This window comes from Peromyscus eremicus, chromosome 1, assembly GCF_949786415.1.
Source record: "Peromyscus eremicus chromosome 1, PerEre_H2_v1, whole genome shotgun sequence".
NCBI classification, from domain to species: Eukaryota; Metazoa; Chordata; class Mammalia; order Rodentia; family Cricetidae; genus Peromyscus; species Peromyscus eremicus.
The window spans coordinates 100003456-100021321 of NC_081416.1; the positions used below are offsets into that span (position 1 = coordinate 100003456).

Genomic DNA, 17866 nt, shown 5'->3' on the forward strand with positions numbered 1-17866 from the left:
TGATGGGGCATTTGCGGTGACATTGTCTCTTAGTAATATCAGAAGCTACATTCCTAAAGTCTCACCATCATGACTGCCTAAACATGAGCCTGAACTGCCTGAACAAGGACGACACCAATAGACAAGTGGATGGGGAAAAGACCATGAGGCCTCAAACCTACACAAAGAACTACAGGCAGCTAAGGAACACTGAGAATTGGAGAAATAGTCCCTTCCCCAGGGAGGAGCACACCAATTGGTTATCCAGTAACAAGTGGTCAGCCCTGAAAATACACAGTAATATAGACCGAGCAGATTGTGCGTGTGTGTGTGTGTGTGTGTGTGTGTGTGTGTGTGCATGTAACAACAACTAGTGAAAAAAATAGGCCATGCTTTCAAACAAGAACAAGGGGAGATTGGAAGGAGGGAAGGGAAAGGAGAAATGATGTGATTATATGATACTCCTAAAGGAATTAAAAGAAAAAGCAGCTGTGGTCCACGGAAAAAGGTTGTACCAAATTAAAGAGGGCCACAGTGATGGGAGAAATTGTGTGGGTCTTTTGGAGGTGGAACAAAACAAACAAACTAGGTCAGAAAGAGAAGTCAGGAGACCACTATGCTGGATTGAGAGGCTGCTGACAGCTGGGGGTTAGGAGGTAAGAGCTCAGGACACTGGAAAGGAAGACACAGGTCTGGAGAGATGGCTCCATGGTTAAGAGGACTTGCTGCTCTTGTACAGGACCTGGGTTCAGTTTCTAGCACTCACATCAGGGTGCTCACAACTGCCTGTAGCTCCAGCTCCAGGGGACTTGATGCCCTTTTTGTGGCTTCTGCAGTCATGTATATGCATGTGCACAAACTAACACACACACACACATAAAAATAAAAATAAAATTTAAAAAGGAAAGCATTAAGAGTCTAAGATGGCATCAGGGGACACCCAGGGCATCCCCTCCTCCCTTGTACACATATCTGTGGTCTTAGAGCCAACTGTAGTCTTGTCTAGCCATCCACTGCATCAGCAACCAGAATCTAACACACTGTAGCCTGGGTGTAGGGTTCAGCAAGTTAGGCCATCTAGGCACCCTTAGTTCTCCAGCTGGCTTCCTCTCCCCACAGTTTGCTAGAAAACCCCAGCTTGTAGCTAGGCAGAACCTTGGAGCCTGAGACTAGCCTATCAGCTAGCATCTCCCAAGGTGGGTGGCCTGAACCACTAACTGAGGGTGAGAAGGGGTGTTTCCGATGGTCAGGGAAGATGCCGCCTTCTGAGGACCGAGAAGCCTAAGCATAGGATAACAGATGTCACTTACAACCTGGGAGATCCCACCCCTCTGAGGAACAGGAAGGCAGGCGAGTTGGCAGTGACTTCTGCAGGTAAGAGTCTGCTCTGACCCAGAAGTGATTGGCCCAAGGCTGCATAGCGGTGTCCTGGATCAGGCGGTAACTCCCAGCCCAGTGTACACCTGACTACCCTGAGCCACACCAGAGACATGGGCAGAGGTGAATGTGTGGACAGTCCTGTGGTGGAGTGGATGAGAGTGGCCCCCCAGACTCGTGTGTTTGAATGCTTAACCCCAGCGGGTGGCACTGTTCGGGAAGGATTAGGAGGCATGGCCGATAAGCTCCAAATACACTTCCTTCTGTATGCCTTGATCATGATGTCTTAACACAGCAACCGAGAAGGAACCATGACAGGCTTGGTGACAAAAGTCACACTCCCCACTCAACACAGCCCCTTTTTCACTAGGCAGGTGACCAAGGTTGTCACAACTGCACAGGAAGCATTTTTACCCGCCGAGCCGTCACACAACCCATGGTCTCTGGAATCACGTCATCTGCGTAAGCTCCCGATGTGCACCATTGCTACGGTTCGCTCAGACTAAACCAGTAACTGAGAAAGAAGCCTGAGCTTAGAACAGTAGGATGGTCCCACTGTAGTGGAGCTTTCTTTCAGGCCAACTCCTGTGGGACCAGAAGAGGCAGGGTGCAACGGTGACAGTCATTTGGTGATTTCCTGGCACACGCCACATAAATACATCCCACGTTCTGAAGCCGGCTCTCAGAACCTCAGAGTCCTCACTGGAGGTGAGAAAGCTCATGTCAGCAGAGCATGGGGGAAGGCAGAGGCTAGGTGTGAGGAACAGAGTCTAACTGCCCAGTCCTTTCACTGGTGGCTTCTTCTGAGCAAAGCACACCCACATCCGGGGAGGAGCCCGGGCCAAGCAGCCTCAGTATTCTCTTGGCACAAACATTCGGTCACCACTGTCCCCTTTACTGCTGCTCACTTGGCCTTCTGCAGTGAGAGCCTCGGCAGGCTTTGCCTATAAAACTTCTGCTTCTGCCTGCTTATTTCAAACCCGCCCCTTTGTGTGTGTGTGGGGGGGGGGGGGTCTAAGAATGCAGGCAAGTGCTTAGGGGGTTCTGAGAGTCCAGGCAAGTGTGGAGATGCAGTGAGATGCGGCTCCAACAGAGGCATCTACAGAGCACAGGGGACCAGGAAAGCAAGTGGCCCACATTGACACAGGAATGACATCTGCTCAGGTCACAGGAGCATTAGCAGGGAGATACAGGGGGGATGCAGAGGACTGGAAAGAGTGGTCAGGGAAAGCCTCTCAAAGGGACCCTGTGGAATGAGGGAGGCTCCCTGAGGATGGGGAGGCCTGAGAGCGGGGAGAGATGGTGCTATGGAAGAACAGAGTGTCGGCAGGTCCAGAACGGGGCAACGGAAGTGGGGAGGGGCTGGGCCACAGGAACTGACATCAATAGCACTACTTCGGTTTTTCTCGTCCAACATCATGGAAGAATACTCTGTTAGAAGAGGTGATTTTAAAACATTTTAATGACAATCAAAACTCATAAAAAAACAAAATTGCTTTCCACTTTAAAAAAAATCATCACATGATAATACCCACTCGTGATGGGGATGGAGACCTCTGAGTCAGGTGGTCCTGCTGGAGCAGCCTGATGTTTCCAGATGTGTGTGTGTTTGTGTAGTGTAGTGTAGTGTGTGTGTGTATGTGTAGTGTGTGTGTGTAGTGTGTGTGTAGTGTGTGTGCGTGTGTGTGTAAGAATGTATGTGTGTGTAGTATATGTGTGTGTAGTGTATGTATGTGTAGTGTGTGTTCGTGCTAGTGAACAGAACCTAGACATGTAGTTGCACACACTAAACAAGTGTTCTACACTGAGTTCCCCCTTTCATTCCCAAGGGTGTCTGAGCACTAGAAACCGCGTAGGGCCTCTTGTGTTACCCATTCTAACTAAGTCTCACAGCTGCAGTAGAACCAAATGTAAATTCTTGGGGGCGAGAGGAGTTCCTGGTAAAGACCATCCCTCGACTTCCACTCACAAGGCCTTGCCGTGAGGCCTTCCTTCGGGAGGCTTTGGCTCCTGGCTTCTCTGACAAGCTGCCATCTGCCAATGCTCAGTCTTCAGGGTTGGTGCTGCAGGGTCTTCGGAATTCCTGTCCATACTCGTGTATCCACTTGTTGGCCACTGAGGAGGGCAGGGAGGGAGAGCGGGCTCAGCAGGGAGATGGCCACAGGGCTGTGCGCTTCATCACAGGGCATGGGAGCACAGCCTCAAATCCTGCTGTTTGCCTAGCCTAGTCCCGGCCCAGCTGTGCACAATCTGCTGCTCCCAGCATAGCAAGTACATCGCCCTCCAGAAATTCTCCAGCAGATCTTGCTAATGGAGTACTGATTTTCACACGTGTGGCACCTGGTCATTCTCCATTCTAAAAGCTCCCAGTGAAATTGAGGCCACTCCTGGGTGACAGGGAAGAAAGCGTTTGCTTCTCCTGGGGTTCCTGCCAATGTGACAGCCATTTTCCTTTCTAGCTTCAGAGCGAGGTGCTCTTGGCCACACCTGCCAATAAACATGTCCGTCCGCCATGAAGGAGCCATCCACCCCTGCTGTCATGGCTTCTTGCCTAACCACTCCTTGGGGGCAGAGCTAAATGCGGGCAGTGGGCTTGACAGTGTTCGCCCTGATGCAGAGGTTGGGGAGGCGCTCTGGTGTCTCATGCCTCTCCTTCGTGCTCAGATGAAGCATCCTGACCAGGCCTGTGACCCTTTGCTGACACCTACTCTTCCCAGGCCCCGAATCTGCTGGGACACCTGACTGCTCATCCATCCATGTCGCTGGTACTCAGCAGTACCACGCAGCCTCCAGAAGGGGGCTCTGCCGTCTCCACCCACTCCCCATTTCACTTTTCCATGCCTCCTCACCCCATTTTCTCACCCACAAAGACAGGCCTTACCCCACTTATCTCCCACCAGGACAGGACAGCCAGCATGAAGTGTGTCTCCATCCCCCTCTCCATTCCTGTGCAGGTTCCACCAAAACAGTGCAGCGTTCTGAAAACGAGAGGGCCCAGCCCCCCTAGGGGGCATGGAGAGGGTAGGAGGGTCAGCCCAGAATCCTGGACTTCTGGTAGGCATGTGAATAAGGACACAGAATTCATGCCATTAAATAGGAAACTCTTTTACCTCCATGCGGTTTGGAGCAAGCAGGCATTGAAAGGCACAAGAGGGTGAAAACTGCCACTCAGGTGTGGGTCACTGCCTCATGGCCTGCTCTGCTCCAGGCCTGGGCATGTGGAGACAGGCCACACCTGGCTCTGCTCTTGGGGGGCCCAAGAGAGACAGAGATAAAAGCAGACTAGGACAATGTGGCCCAGTGCTGGGAGCCAGTCAAGTACAGGCTCATAGGGTCGCTGTGGACAGATACCCAACAAGACCCACAGAGTGGAAGATACCCCATGGGGAGGGAGATGACCCACGGGGAGGGAGATGACCCACGGGGAGGGGATGACCCACGGGGTGGGAGATGACCCACGGGGGTGGGAGATGACCCACGGGGTGGGAGAGGGAGATATCCCATGGCGTGGGAGATGACCCACGGGGCGGGAGATGACCCACAGGGAGGGAGATGACCCACGGGGAGGGAGATGACCCACGGGGAGGGAGATGACCCACGGGGAGGGAGATGACCCATGGAGTGGGAGATACCCCATAGTGTGGGAGATCTCCCACAGGGTGGAGGATGACCTCCATACAGCTGAACACCATCCTCCATCCACTGGGCCTTGAAATCATGCAACTAAGTAGCAAAGTTAAGACTCAAGCCCCTTGCTGGCGGTGGTGGTGCACAGCACTCGGGAGGCAGAGGCAGGTGGATTTCTGTGAGTTCGAGGCCAGCCTGAGCTACAGAGTGAGTTCCAGGAAAGGAGCAAAGTGACACAGAGAAACCCTGTCTCAAAAAAAAAGACTCAAGCCCCTGTGCTCTGATCCCATAGACTATGTTCTCCTTCTATGTACTGTTTTCTTAGCCACACCCTCAGGCTCCCTTTAACCATGGCCATCAGACTAGATGGAGCCAGGAAGAAGCACTGGAAACGTGGCCGTAAGGCACTGGGCTCAGGGCATGAGCTCAGCCTCTCTAATCCATCCCTTCCCAGGTTACTAAGGGCATGTTGATCCTTCTGAAACATGGAGGAAATGGTCACCCACGAAACAAACCTGTCAGCGCTGGCTCTCTGGAGAGTCACGGCTGTCACTGCTGTGTGTTGTCATGGCTGCAGTTCCTCTGTGAGCTCCAGGGCAGGGTTCTGAGCCTTGCTCTGAGACCCTAGTGCCTTAGCTCTGTGGGGAACTAGCTACTGTGGAGAACCTGGGGGTGACTCTGAGTCCTTAGCCTCTGAGGAACCCACAGTGACAAGGAAGACAGGCCTGTCATCATCTACTGTAACAGACATGGAAATAAAACAGCAAACAGGACCACAAGGACATGTTGTAGTGACAGGAATGTGTGGTGGTTCGGAAGAAAATGGTCCCCAAAGGGAGTCACACTATTAGGAGGTGTGGCCTTGTTGGAGTAGGTGTGGTCTTGTTGGAGGAAGTGTGGTCACTGTGGAGGCAAGCATGTATGCTCAAGCCATACCCAGTGAGACAGATCACTTTCTGTTGCCTTTGGGTCAAAGTGTAGGACTCTCAGCTCCTTCTCCAGTATTATGTCTGTCTATGCACCACCATGTCCCACCATGATGAGAATGATCTAAACCTCTGAAACTGTAAGCCATGCCATTAAATGGTTTCCTTTATGAGAGTTGTCATGGTCATGGTGTCTCTTCATAGCAATAGGAACTCTAACTAAGAAAGAATGGGAGACTGCCTTTGGGATTCCAGGAAGATCTCTTTTCATCCATCTCCCAGGCATCAGCTTGCAGAGACGGGTGAGTTCTTCGCCATCACAACCACATCCTCCAGGGCGAGACCCCACTCACCTTAACCACAGGCACACTGAAGTTGGCATAAATGAAGGCCGTGGCTCCTCCAGCTTCTACTGCACTCAGCTGTCATGTAAGAGGAAGAAGCCAGAGTTAAGATAGCTGCTGACAGTCCTCTGTCATGTACTCATGAACTCAGAGGTCATTTCTGCACACACTGTGTGCAGGGCTCCTCTGTTTCAGTTAGGGGAGAAATCCTTAGAAGTCACTCATCCAACTTCCAAATTCAGTGAACCTCTGCAAGGGTGCTGCTACTCGCCCATGGAGCTTCTTACTACTAGACGAGATTCTGGAATTCCCCCCTTATTTTTGCTTCTGGCTACCATCTTGATGGAGGGCTATAATAAGTAGATTCAAACTTTTTAAAAAGATGTATTTACTTTTTAAAAATTATGTGTAGGGGTGGTGAGATAGCCCATTGGTCAAAGCACCTATTCTTGCTGAGGACCAGGTTTGGTTCCCATCTTAGGTCCCTATCACACTGATTGGCCTTATGACGTTGTTTTCCCACACTTGCTTGGTAAGATACAAGTGACAGACACAGAGTTCTGTGACACTTTCCAGCGGGCATTCTCTTGCTATAGGGAGTATGCTGGGCAACACATTGGAAACAGGAACATAGAGATGATATTGAATGCCAGCCTTTGAGCGCCCTTCCTGGCTGTGCTGTGGAGACCAGATCAGCCCTCAGGGAAGAGGGAGTTTCTGTTCTCACAGGGAGCGTGAAGGCAGGCCTTTATCTTGGGGTGCTATTCAGAGCTCTTGTGGTTGGTATGTTGACCCTTCCACTAACAGTAGTGAGTCTACTCTTGACCTTAGCCAAAAGACCAAGAAGCATTCATAAATCTCCCCCAATAAATGATTGCTTCTAAGTGACAGATGATTGGAATATGACTGGTTTGTGTAGATGAAAGTAAAACTTCATAGTCTGAAGGCTAATAAGGTTGATGAAGTCTGGGACTGAACCTGTGGGACCAGGCTAGGGACTCAGAGAGGCGGCCAATTGATCACTTTAGTGTTTTATTTAAGGTGTGGGCTCTACTGGAGACAGGAGGAGGATTTCCACTGCTTATCAGAGGTACTTACCGACTTTTTATCTCCTCACTCTCTCCTCTTGGAGTCTAAACTGCTCCTTTCTCTTCTCTTTCTCCTACAAGTTCACAGGCTCACTGATGGGTCTGTGCTTTTCGGTACCAACTAGGCTTCTAGACCTTAAGGTGGGAGACAACTGTATCCTCTTCCTGTGTTGTTCAAGTCCATGGTCTCCTAGTTTCCTCATCCTGATCCACTGTCTAGGCAAGGCCATATTTAGACCTTCACACTGCAAACTCTCTAAGGACAGAAATCTGTCTGATATCCCCTTCTGTCTATCCTTAACAAAATAATGCTGTCTGAAGTTTAAAAATTCCTGGAGATTTTTGTGTTCAGTACCAGATAAAACAAACATATGAAATCACTTTGAAAATCGTATGATAAAATAGTCTACTTAGCCACATAACTCACATAGATCATAAATGTTGCAACTCGGTTCCCAGACTTCATCCTGTACAGGGGGCTGCTTGGCGACTGAGACAGAAATAGAGCAGATGGTTATTTTGGTAAATGATCCCAGAGTGACAGCCAGGATTTACCATTAGCACAGAAAGGGATAAAATGAGGGTGTCAAGGACAGCACACAACCCTGGACTACACGAAGTTGAGTGTGTGTCCATCTTTTCTGCCAGGTACAAGATAGACTGTTTAATTGGACATTCATTTTTTGGATATGCACAGGAGTGAATTCTATACAAATCAAACAAATGATTGTCAAGGGGAAAAATTAGACAAGAGGTTCTGCACTTTAGGTTCTCCACAAAACAAAGAACATACATATTATAGAAGATAATTATCTCATAGAAACATCCAATCATTAGATTGCTGCTCCAAATTGTTTGCCCAAGGCACACACTCATTCTTTAATCAAGAAACAATCTGAAATATAACTTACATACCAGAGAATTCGCTCACTGTAAATGCTATTAGCTGAATTTTAGCAAATGTTAACAGTTGCTCAACCTTGCCTGCAATCTAGTTTCAGAAATTTCCACGTGCATATGAAGGTTTATAGTTAACCCTGTCCCCACAAAACCGGGTTATCTACTTTCTATCTCCGTGTTTTGTCTTTTCTAGAAAGTTATGTAAATAGAATCATAAAATATGAAACCTCTTGTGAGTGGCTTCCCTCCTTAATTTGTATACTCATCTGTGTGTGTGTGTGTGTGTGTGTGTGTGTGTGTGTGTGTGTGTGTGCCTAAGTATAGGCCACAGCGCACATGTGGAGGTCAGAGGACGATCTTGGGCATAAGTTCTCCTTTTCCATCTTGTTTGAGACAGGTTCTCTGTTGTTTGCCTGCTGCAGATGCCAGGCTAGCTGGGTAAAGTCTTCCGAGGATTCGTCTGTCTCCACCTCCCTTTTGCCCTAAAAGTACTGGGGTTACAGATGTGTTTACTGTGCTCCGATTGCTTTGTATTGTGGGCTCTAGGGATTCAAACCCAGGTCCTCATGCTTACATGGCAAACACTGCACCTACTGAGCCATCTCTGAAAGTTTTTTTAAAAAGAACTTTTAAAGTTCTTGGGATCTTGATAAAATTGGCACTATGGATGAATTGCAGGGAGGTCTTTTTTTTTTCCCCTCATGATGTTGTGACTGTTTTCATTTGCTTATTGATCACCTGTATATCTCATGTGTTTTGCTCATTTTAAAATCATCAACATATTAATTGTATTCATAGGGTTCACTGTGGTAATTCCATGATTTGACCATGCTGCCCCCTTGGAAAGCTTTTATTCCTCAAAAATATTTGCTACTGGTAATACGATGAGCAGTTGAGATTATAAAGAAAGGAGGGAGATTTGAGGACAATCCTCATGAAAAAGTCCCCAAGGAAGTAGGAGATAGAATTTTATTATAAGCCGTGTTCTTTTCCCACTCACAAATTCTGGGGAGGAGGAAAGTGGGGGCAGACAAGAAAAATGAACCCAGTAATCAGCTGAAACCAAAGCTTTCAGATATTCTGGAAACAAAAGACTTTGTTCAAGGCCCTTCCTTAGTAATTTCTGAGAGCCCCTCCAGACCTCTGCCTCTGAGGAAGAACGCACTGGCTCCCTACCCCAGAAGACTGGCCATTGATCCCATCCTTACTGTAGCGTGGTCAAAGTGAGGTTCATAGTGCCCTCCGATTCCATAGTTCACCACCTGGAGATACTCTGCGTAGGGAGGCCGGATGTCAAGGCCTGTGAGGGCAGCAATTCGGTGGTCAAGGGTCACCAGCACTGGGTCAACTGTGTCCTTCAGCCAGGCACTAAAACACAGCAAGGATTGGAACAACAGTAATCTGGTGTTGGGAATGACTACATGATGTCTGTGAATGAATGGATGGTGTGATGGTTTGAAAGAAAATGGCCCCCAAAGGGAGAGGTACTATTAGGAGGTGTGGCTTTGTTGGAGCAAGTGTTTCACTGTGGGGGTGGGCTTTGAAGTCTCCTTTGCTCAAGCTATGCTCAGTGTGGTTACACAGTTCACTTCCTGTTGCCTGCGGGTCAAGATGTAGAACTCTCAACTCGTCTCCAGCACCATGTCTGGCTGCACGCAGCCATGTCCCACCATGATGATAATGGACTGAACCTCTGAAACTGTAAGCCACCCAATTAAATGCTTTCCTTTTGTGAGAGCTGCCGTGGTCATGGTGTCTCTTCACAGCAGTAGAAACCCTAGACAGATGGATGAATGAATGTATGAATAAACAAATGAGTCCAGTCAGCTAGAGGGAAGGAGCCACGAGCCTAACCACCTCGCCCTGCCTCATGTCAGGTCAGCCCAGTGTGCTTGGCCTACTATTTCAACATTAACATAGCTGACATTCTCTGAGGCTAGTGCCGAGCGGAGCAGAGCGAAAGCTCACAGAACCCAGGAATGTGACTCAGAGCTGAAGATGACAAAACCCCATCCTTAAAACTGCTGTGCTCTGAAGACATCTCCAACAGAGGAGGCAGAGTACTGGGAGAACAGCCGGGACTTAAGGCAATGACTGTCGATGTGGTGGTGTGTACCCTGCACTCAGGAACGTGGGGGATCAGGAAAGGAAGGAGGAACGGGAGAGGAAGAAACTAAAGCAGTAATAACAGTTCTTCATCGCTGCAAGATGCTGTTAGTGCTTAACCTTTAACCTCCCTAAGGGCCAGTGTGCTCCTCTGTGAATGGGAGTGATGATTATATCTACTTCCAGATCTTAGAAACCCGAGAGAAACACCATGGAGATGTTCTGTAAGGTGTGTTGGTGACTGCTATGATACCCAAGGGAGTCTCAACTGTTTCAACTCTGGGCAAACCAGGATCAGTCAAAGCCCAATTCAGATTCTTCCTGAGTGTCTTGTTGAGGTTCTTACAATGTAAAACAACTGGAGTCAGAATGGAGGCCCTAGAAAAATGAGGCCATGTTCTCTAAGCAAGGCCAGCGACACCCTAATAGGTTAACTTGTTCCAATACTTTACACTCAGATTATCTATTAAACTACATGCTCTTGGATTTGCAGAGACACCCAGGACAAAATCAGCCACTGCTTTCAAAGAAGAAAAACACAGAGGCTGGAGAGATGGCTCAGTGAATAAGAGCACTTGCTGCTCTTGCAGAGGACCGGGGTTCAGTTCCTAGCATCTACACTGGGCAACTCACAACTGTCTGGAACTTCCCGAGTACAATGCCTTCTTCTGGCTTCTGGATTCAATGCATGCACATGGTGCACATACAGATAAGCAGACAGTCCAAAGTTTAGAGAACAACTTTTAACGCCAATGTCCCTGCTAATGGTTTGGATGGAGAATGCTCCCCACGGGGGCATGTGTCTGAACATTTGGTCTCCAGACAGTGATGCTGCTGTTCTAGGAGGTTGTAGAACCTGGGACTGGGTCTGGAGGATCATAGTCCAGCCCCAGCCTCTGTCTCGGCTCCACAGAGAGGTAAGAAGGTGAAGAGGTTTCACCGCCCACCCCTGACACCATGGAACCTCCAGCCACCACACTTTCCCCGCCATGATAAACTGTGTCCCCTCAAACCAGTCACCAAAGCAAACCCTTCTCTTCAGCTGCTTCTTGCTCCCAGCAATATGTAGTGCACACAGTCCCTAGATGTACCAGACAAAATCAGTTAAGCCCAAATAATCCTGATCCAAGGCCTCTGTCTCTCATGTCCCCTCCCAGAGGACAACCCATGCCTAGAGGTCTAGCCTTTCTCTGGGATGCTGATGCCACTTTCTCATGTGGCTGTGATGGACATTCCTCCTCTCGCTCTCTCCCCAGTCCTGTCTTCACTGTGCAGATAAACAGTTGAGGGTAGGTAGGAGTCGAGGGAAGAGATGGGGAGGAGAGGTCTGGGGGCCACATTGGAGCCTGCTCCTTGAGAAGCCAGCAGACCCAGGGAGTCCATTCCTGCCTGCTGCTTGGAAGGCTTTGTCTAGGAGTCAGGAGGTGGGAGTGGAGTCTGCAAAGTCAAATTACAGATGTGTGAAGGAACACACATTACAGATGTGTGTAGGAATGCACTCTGAGAAGACACCAGATGCATACTTTCTGCTCTAAGGTGGAGTTTTCTCCAAGTCTTTTCCTGGTAACTTCTTAGTTAATCTCCAGATAATATTGCAATCTAGTGCAGGCACTGGGGTGACAGGGTGGAAACGTCTCTCATAATAGTTTCCCACAACACGAACTACAGGCTCTCTAGCCATCCAAGAAAGGTTGTTACTGACCTGGCAATCAGCTGTGTCCTCAGCCCCAGGTGGGAGTGGGCCTTCCTACCTTTTGCTGATGCGGTACTCCACCGGTAACTGCTTTTCCCCCGAAGCCACCACTGATCTCTGGAGCTGGGAGGAAGCAAAAGAGAAAGACCAGGCAGTTCTGGTGCAAAGGGATGGCCCGTCATGGATGGCCCATCATGCCACAGACACGCCTCTCTCTAACGCTTAACCATCACCAGCTCCTCACTCCTCAAAGTATACTTCATGTGTGTCACGAAAATGTCTCACAGAATTCCTTTTGTGCCTGCAGGACTGAGCTGGGGAAGAGCATAGCCATTTCTCATCTCAGCTTGTATCACAGAGTCAGGCCTAGGTCTTGCGCAGGGTAAACTCGATGCTTCTCAAATTAAACAAACACCTCCAATCACAAGAGGGTGCCTCAGGGGTGGCCTGCTCCTTCTGAAGAATCCTAAGCAAAGCCCTTCCTTACAGAGCTCACTGCTAAGCTGCAACTGCCCGGTTTACAAAAAACCTAATTCTTTCAGAGTTCTTTCATTATTGTCTACAAACAAATCATTCATTTTGAGAGCAAATATTTATTGTATTTATGATGTTAAGCACTTTCTCTCTCTCTCTCTCTCTCTCTCTCTCTCTCTCTCTATATATATATATATATATACTATATATATATATATATATATACACTCTCTCTATATATATACTGAAATAAGTCAAGAGTAGAATGTTCCACACATTCCAGACAGAAAGAACAGAGGGAAGAAAGGGAGGAAGAGATAGATGGGAAAGTAGGTAAATACATAGATACATAGATGATAGAGGGGGGGGTCTATTTACAGGAAAGACAAACAGCTGGATGGTTAAGGGCAAAGCAAAGCGGGAGATATAGTGGAAGGGTGAGCAACAGCCAGGCTACAGAGCTGGGTCAACACTCAAGAGATTTAGAAAGTCGGTTCTGACCTTCAAAGATTAGTTTGGGCAGGCAGAGTGGTACTTGCCTGTAGACCCAAGACTCAGGAGGCTGAGATGGAGGATCTCCTGAACCCAAGAATTTGAGGCCAGTTAGGGCAACACAGCAAAACCTTTCTCAAAGTATAAAAATAAGGGCTTGGGAAATAGCTCAGTTGGCAAAGGGCTGCTGTGCAAGCAGGAGGACATGCGTTTGGATCTCTGGCATTCACATAAAAAGCCAGGTGTAGAGATGAGTCTGTAATCTCAATTCAATGGTTAGGGAGGTGGAGACAGGTGGATCCTGGAGCTCATTTGGCTAGCCAGCTTATCTGGATCAATGAGCTCCAGGTTCAGTGAGAGACTACCTCAAAATATAAGGTAGGAGGTTGATAAGGGAAACCTTCAAATTCAATCTGGTATCACACAAATGAGTGTATACACATAAACAAGTATAAACATCACACACATGAGACAAATCATAATACTCTGGGAACAATAGCATAATATGGGTGGGAAGACAGGACATTAACCCACAAAATGTCCAGTGATACCAGCCAATATATAAAGGGCATAATTAACATAAAACGTAAGTGCTATACAGCTGGAACCAGAAGCTCTGATTTCTGAGAAGGGACAGTTTAGCGCATGTGGCCCTGTAAAAGTGCCCTGAAGGCACAGTCATTCAGAGAACCAACAAGAGCCGGCTGGAGCTGCAGACAGCACAGGGGGGCCACGGGAGGTACATGGTTTCCACTGAGTCCTTGAGGAGGATGGGCAGGGGTTAGGTGGAGAGGGAAGTCATGGGAGAGGAGGCTTCGGGAGAGGAAGAGTGAGGAGGAGGCAGAGAGCCATGGGGGCTCATGGGGAGCATCCTCCCACCAGCTCTCAGCTTATTCCTGGAACAGTCACAGGCCAGCCAGGCACGAACAAGTCCACTGAGAGGTTGTTGGGGAAGGGAGGGTGGCAAGGTCTGTGCCTGCCAAATAGATGACCTTGCTGTGAAGGATTCAGTGAGCATCTCCGGATGGGTCCCCTGTTCCATCACCATGGCAACAGAGCTGTTCTAAGGAAAAGGCTGCTGCAGGCCTGATGCAGCTTGTGGCTCCCAAAGAAGCTGATGTCACTGACAGTGCATCGCTATCATCGCCATCAGAGCTAACCACAACCACAACCACAACAACCACAACCACAACAACCACAGCAGACTCTAGACTGGCCGGGAGAACCTTCTGCGCGAAACGGTGATTGCTGTTCTCACGCCAGTCCATTTCTGCTCTCAGAGTTTTCCCTCAAATCACAGACCCAGCCATGGCCCTCTTCTGTTTACCGCCTCGCCCCCAGCTCCTCAACAGCCTGTGGGGTAAAGCCGAAACTCCGCGATGTGGCCTCTGTTAACGGCGTCTCCTTGCCTGTCCCCATCAGGGATCACCTTCTGCCCTGTCCTTTGTGCACTTCAGTCACCAAGCTTCTCTCTGTTTCCTGAGCATGTCACCCATCAGGCACCTGTGATGGGTGATTTGTCTTCCCAGGATGTCCAGCCTTTACTCTCAGTGAAAGAAGCCCTGCTCCCTCCTCTCCTCCCCGGAGCTCCCTCCCACCCGCCTTCCAGCCAGGTCACCTCACACAGCACATGTGATCACAGCACTTTTCCCCTTACACCAGTGGTTCTCAACCTTCCTGACGCTGCGACCCTTTAATGCAGTTCTTTATGTCGTGGTGACCCCAACCACAAAATCATTTCCGTTGCTACCTCATAACTGTCATTTAGATACTGTTATGAATCATAATGTAAATATCTGTGTTTTCTGACGGTCTTAGGCAACCCCTGTGAAAGGGTCATTTGACCCCGAGGGGTCATGACCCATAGGTTGAGAACCACTGCCTTACATGGAGGAAAAGTTCCTCACCTCTTTGTCAAAGCAAAGGGTCTGGGCAGGCTGTGTTCTGGTGTTGGGTGACTAAACGTCTCATTGGATGGGCAACAACTCAAGGACATGATGTCTGGTTAGAAATAAGTAATTCTGCACCAAATAACTGTCTGTGCCTTTAAAGAAACTACTACAGGCTTATAGAAATGAGATGGACTATCTTTTTCCTAGCAGGGGCAATGACATCCCTTCCCACTGGCACCAGCTCGGCCCAGTCTCTTGCTCTGCCTCCCTTCCCTGTGAAGGATTAGACAGCCTCCTTTAATGCTTGGCCTTTTGAGACAGGGTCTCACTGTATGTCTGGCTGTCCTGGCACTCACTATGCAGACCAGGCTGTCTTCAAATCACAGAGATCCTCCTGCCTCTGCCTTTGCCTTTACCAAGTCATGTGGATGGAAGTACGTTTGCACTTCCTAAGGGAAGCTACAAAAGCCAGCTCATGTTTGCATTTCTGTCTTGTTCCCCCTTCCATGAGGCTGGTCAAGTCCCCACAGGAGGCCACTCTGCCGGGCTGGGTTCCAGACTGGAGACCAGCTGCGGCAGAACTTCAGCCGACACCACCCAAACATGTCATGTGGCAAACTGTCGCTGTCGCCAAGGGCCAGGGGCCACTTATTACCAAGCATGACTTAGCCTGAACTTACTAATAGAAAGAACAACGGAGTGACAATTGGCACACTCTCAACTCCAGTCCTGACTCTAACAAAACCAGTTCCCTGTTCTGGGCCTCAGTTTCCCCTTTAACAGGATCATGTTGAGTCAGGTCGTCCATATCTACCCTGTCTGTAAATATGCACTAGTATTTCAGTCCTCGTCCCTGTCAAGTTCTTTGTTTCTGCCAGCTCTAAGGGAAAGTTGACACTGGGGGAGTCTCCTTTATATTTTCTGAGATCCCTTTGATACGTCATGATACGCCCAGATCTCAGGCACACTGAGATTGGCCGGATTTTGACAACTGCTTATAGCTATGTATCCCACACCCCTAAGAAGATATTGCCAGCACAATCTGAACATCTCTTAACCCCCCTGGCACCTCATCCTTTCCCACTAGAGGCAAGTACAGCCAGGATTTTCCCCACTGCTGACTGGCCTTACAAAATGGTCAGCATTTTGAACTCCTGGACTAAGAAAGAGTCTTGCCACGCCAGCTATCTGTTCTTCAGGCATGCAGGGACACAAAGGGGATCTGAAGATGCTCACCCATGGTTCTGCAAGCTCTCGGATTTTCTGAGCTTCTGCATCACTAACAAAGTCATGGTAGAGAGCGACAAAGGGTCGCAGGTGAATGACCTCCTTGCGGGCGGGCTGGAGCAGCAGGTAGGGGCTGGAATTGGTCTCGTAGGAGCAGTGGAGGCTGGGGATTTGGTAGTGTGTGGGCTAGAAGGAAAGAGTAGAGTTGATGTAAGAAAAGAAGGGTCAAGGCTCCTGGGAGCCATGGATCAAAAAGTGGAATTTGAGGGTAGTAGAAGATGGAGTCGCTCAGGGGTTGTTTGGTAAGTTGTATTGTCTTAAGGCATCAGTTTTCCCCACAAATTATCCCAACTCCAGCCAATCCTCCCCTTTCTCTTTCCCTGAGGAATCCCACCTGGGAGCCCAGGGTCTGGCACAGCCCCTCGTACGTGTCTCTGGTCTGCAGGTGAGGCACGTTGGGCCTCTGGATGACAGTTTCAGTCACCGCCTGGTGAGCATTCTCTGCCAAGAGCCTTTCATATTTCAACACATTCCTGGTCATCCTCTTATTATCTGGGTCTGCGGGAAATCCAAAGAGGAAATAACACGGATGAACAAATACTGGCCCCGGGAAGAACGCTCAAGATCTCCTGCAGCGGAGTGTGAAGAACGCTCAAGATCTCCTGCAGCGGATTGTGCTGGCACATGCCTTCAACCACAGCTTTCGGGAGGCAGAGGCAGGAGGACCTCTGTGAGTTCCAGGCCAACCAGTTGTGAGAGCTGGTCTCAAAAAAAAAAAAAAAAATTAAGGAAGGAAGGAAAGAAAGAAAGAAAGAAAGAAAGAAAGAAAGAAAGAAAGAAAGAAAGAAAGAAAGAAAGATCCTGGAGCTTCACTATCACACAGGACTGACACCTGGACACCTTAACTAACACCTCACATCAGTGTCCTTCCTCCTGAAAGAGCATCTGGCATTAGAAAAAGACTGGCCTGGGCCTGCTGGACCAGAGGGATGGCTGCTAGCAGTCTTAGGCAGGGGACCACGATGGTCAGATTTCTGTTAGAAAAGAAGCTTCACCCATCCATCCATCCACTCACTCACTTACCAGTTCACTTAATGATGTTCTAAGCTGGATATTGTGCTAGGCTGACCTACAGCACAACCTCCAATAACTACGTGGAAGGGAACATGGCAAGTATGGGCAGTGGAGGGAAGCTCAGCCATCACCTAAAGTACAGGCCCAGCCTGTTCTTATCTAGTATCGTTACTGTGCACGCAGAATGGGGGCGTTATATGTATGTGAGCGTGTGAGCGTGTGAGCATGTGTGTGTGTGTGTGTGTGTGTGTGTGTGTGTGTGTGTGTGTGTGTGGCAGGATGTGAGCTCTTATGTGTGCTTTTGGAGGCCAGAGAGAGAGGATGTTGGAGTCTTCTTCAGTTCCTGTCCACCTTACTCCCTTGAGACATATCTCTCACTGAACCTGGAGTTACTGGGTTTTCATCTAGGCAGGCTGGCCTGAAGGCCCAGAAAGCTGCCTGTCTCTGTACCCACCCTTTCCAAGCCCAGCTCTGGTGTTATAGGCGGTGTGTGTGTGTGTGTGTGTGTGTGTGTGTGTGTGTGTGTGTGTAGGGTGGGTATGGGTCATGCCCGGCTTTTACATGGGTGCCGAGGATCCAAACTCAGGATCTCACACTTGTGAAGCAAGTGCTCTTCCCACAGGGCAATCCCCCCAGCTCCCTGTTCTTTGTAGAACTGGAAGCATAT

General features: G+C 49.0%; 1 protein-coding gene across 1 annotated transcript in view; it reads right to left on the reverse strand.

The window, feature by feature from the left end:
* Positions 1–3082: 3082 nt before the first annotated feature.
* The window catches only part of P4ha3 (prolyl 4-hydroxylase subunit alpha 3), a 32402-nt gene continuing 17618 nt past the window's right edge, over positions 3083–17866 (reverse strand). The window contains exons 6-13 of the mRNA XM_059252997.1: positions 16520–16683; positions 16135–16311; positions 12099–12163; positions 9450–9609; positions 7769–7831; positions 6263–6331; positions 4238–4334; positions 3083–3471 (exon numbers count right to left, since the gene is read on the reverse strand). Coding sequence (XP_059108980.1) covers positions 3401–3471; positions 4238–4334; positions 6263–6331; positions 7769–7831; positions 9450–9609; positions 12099–12163; positions 16135–16311; positions 16520–16683 — 866 coding nt within the window. The 3' untranslated portion in view covers positions 3083–3400. The remainder of the gene's footprint in view (positions 3472–4237; positions 4335–6262; positions 6332–7768; positions 7832–9449; positions 9610–12098; positions 12164–16134; positions 16312–16519; positions 16684–17866) is intronic.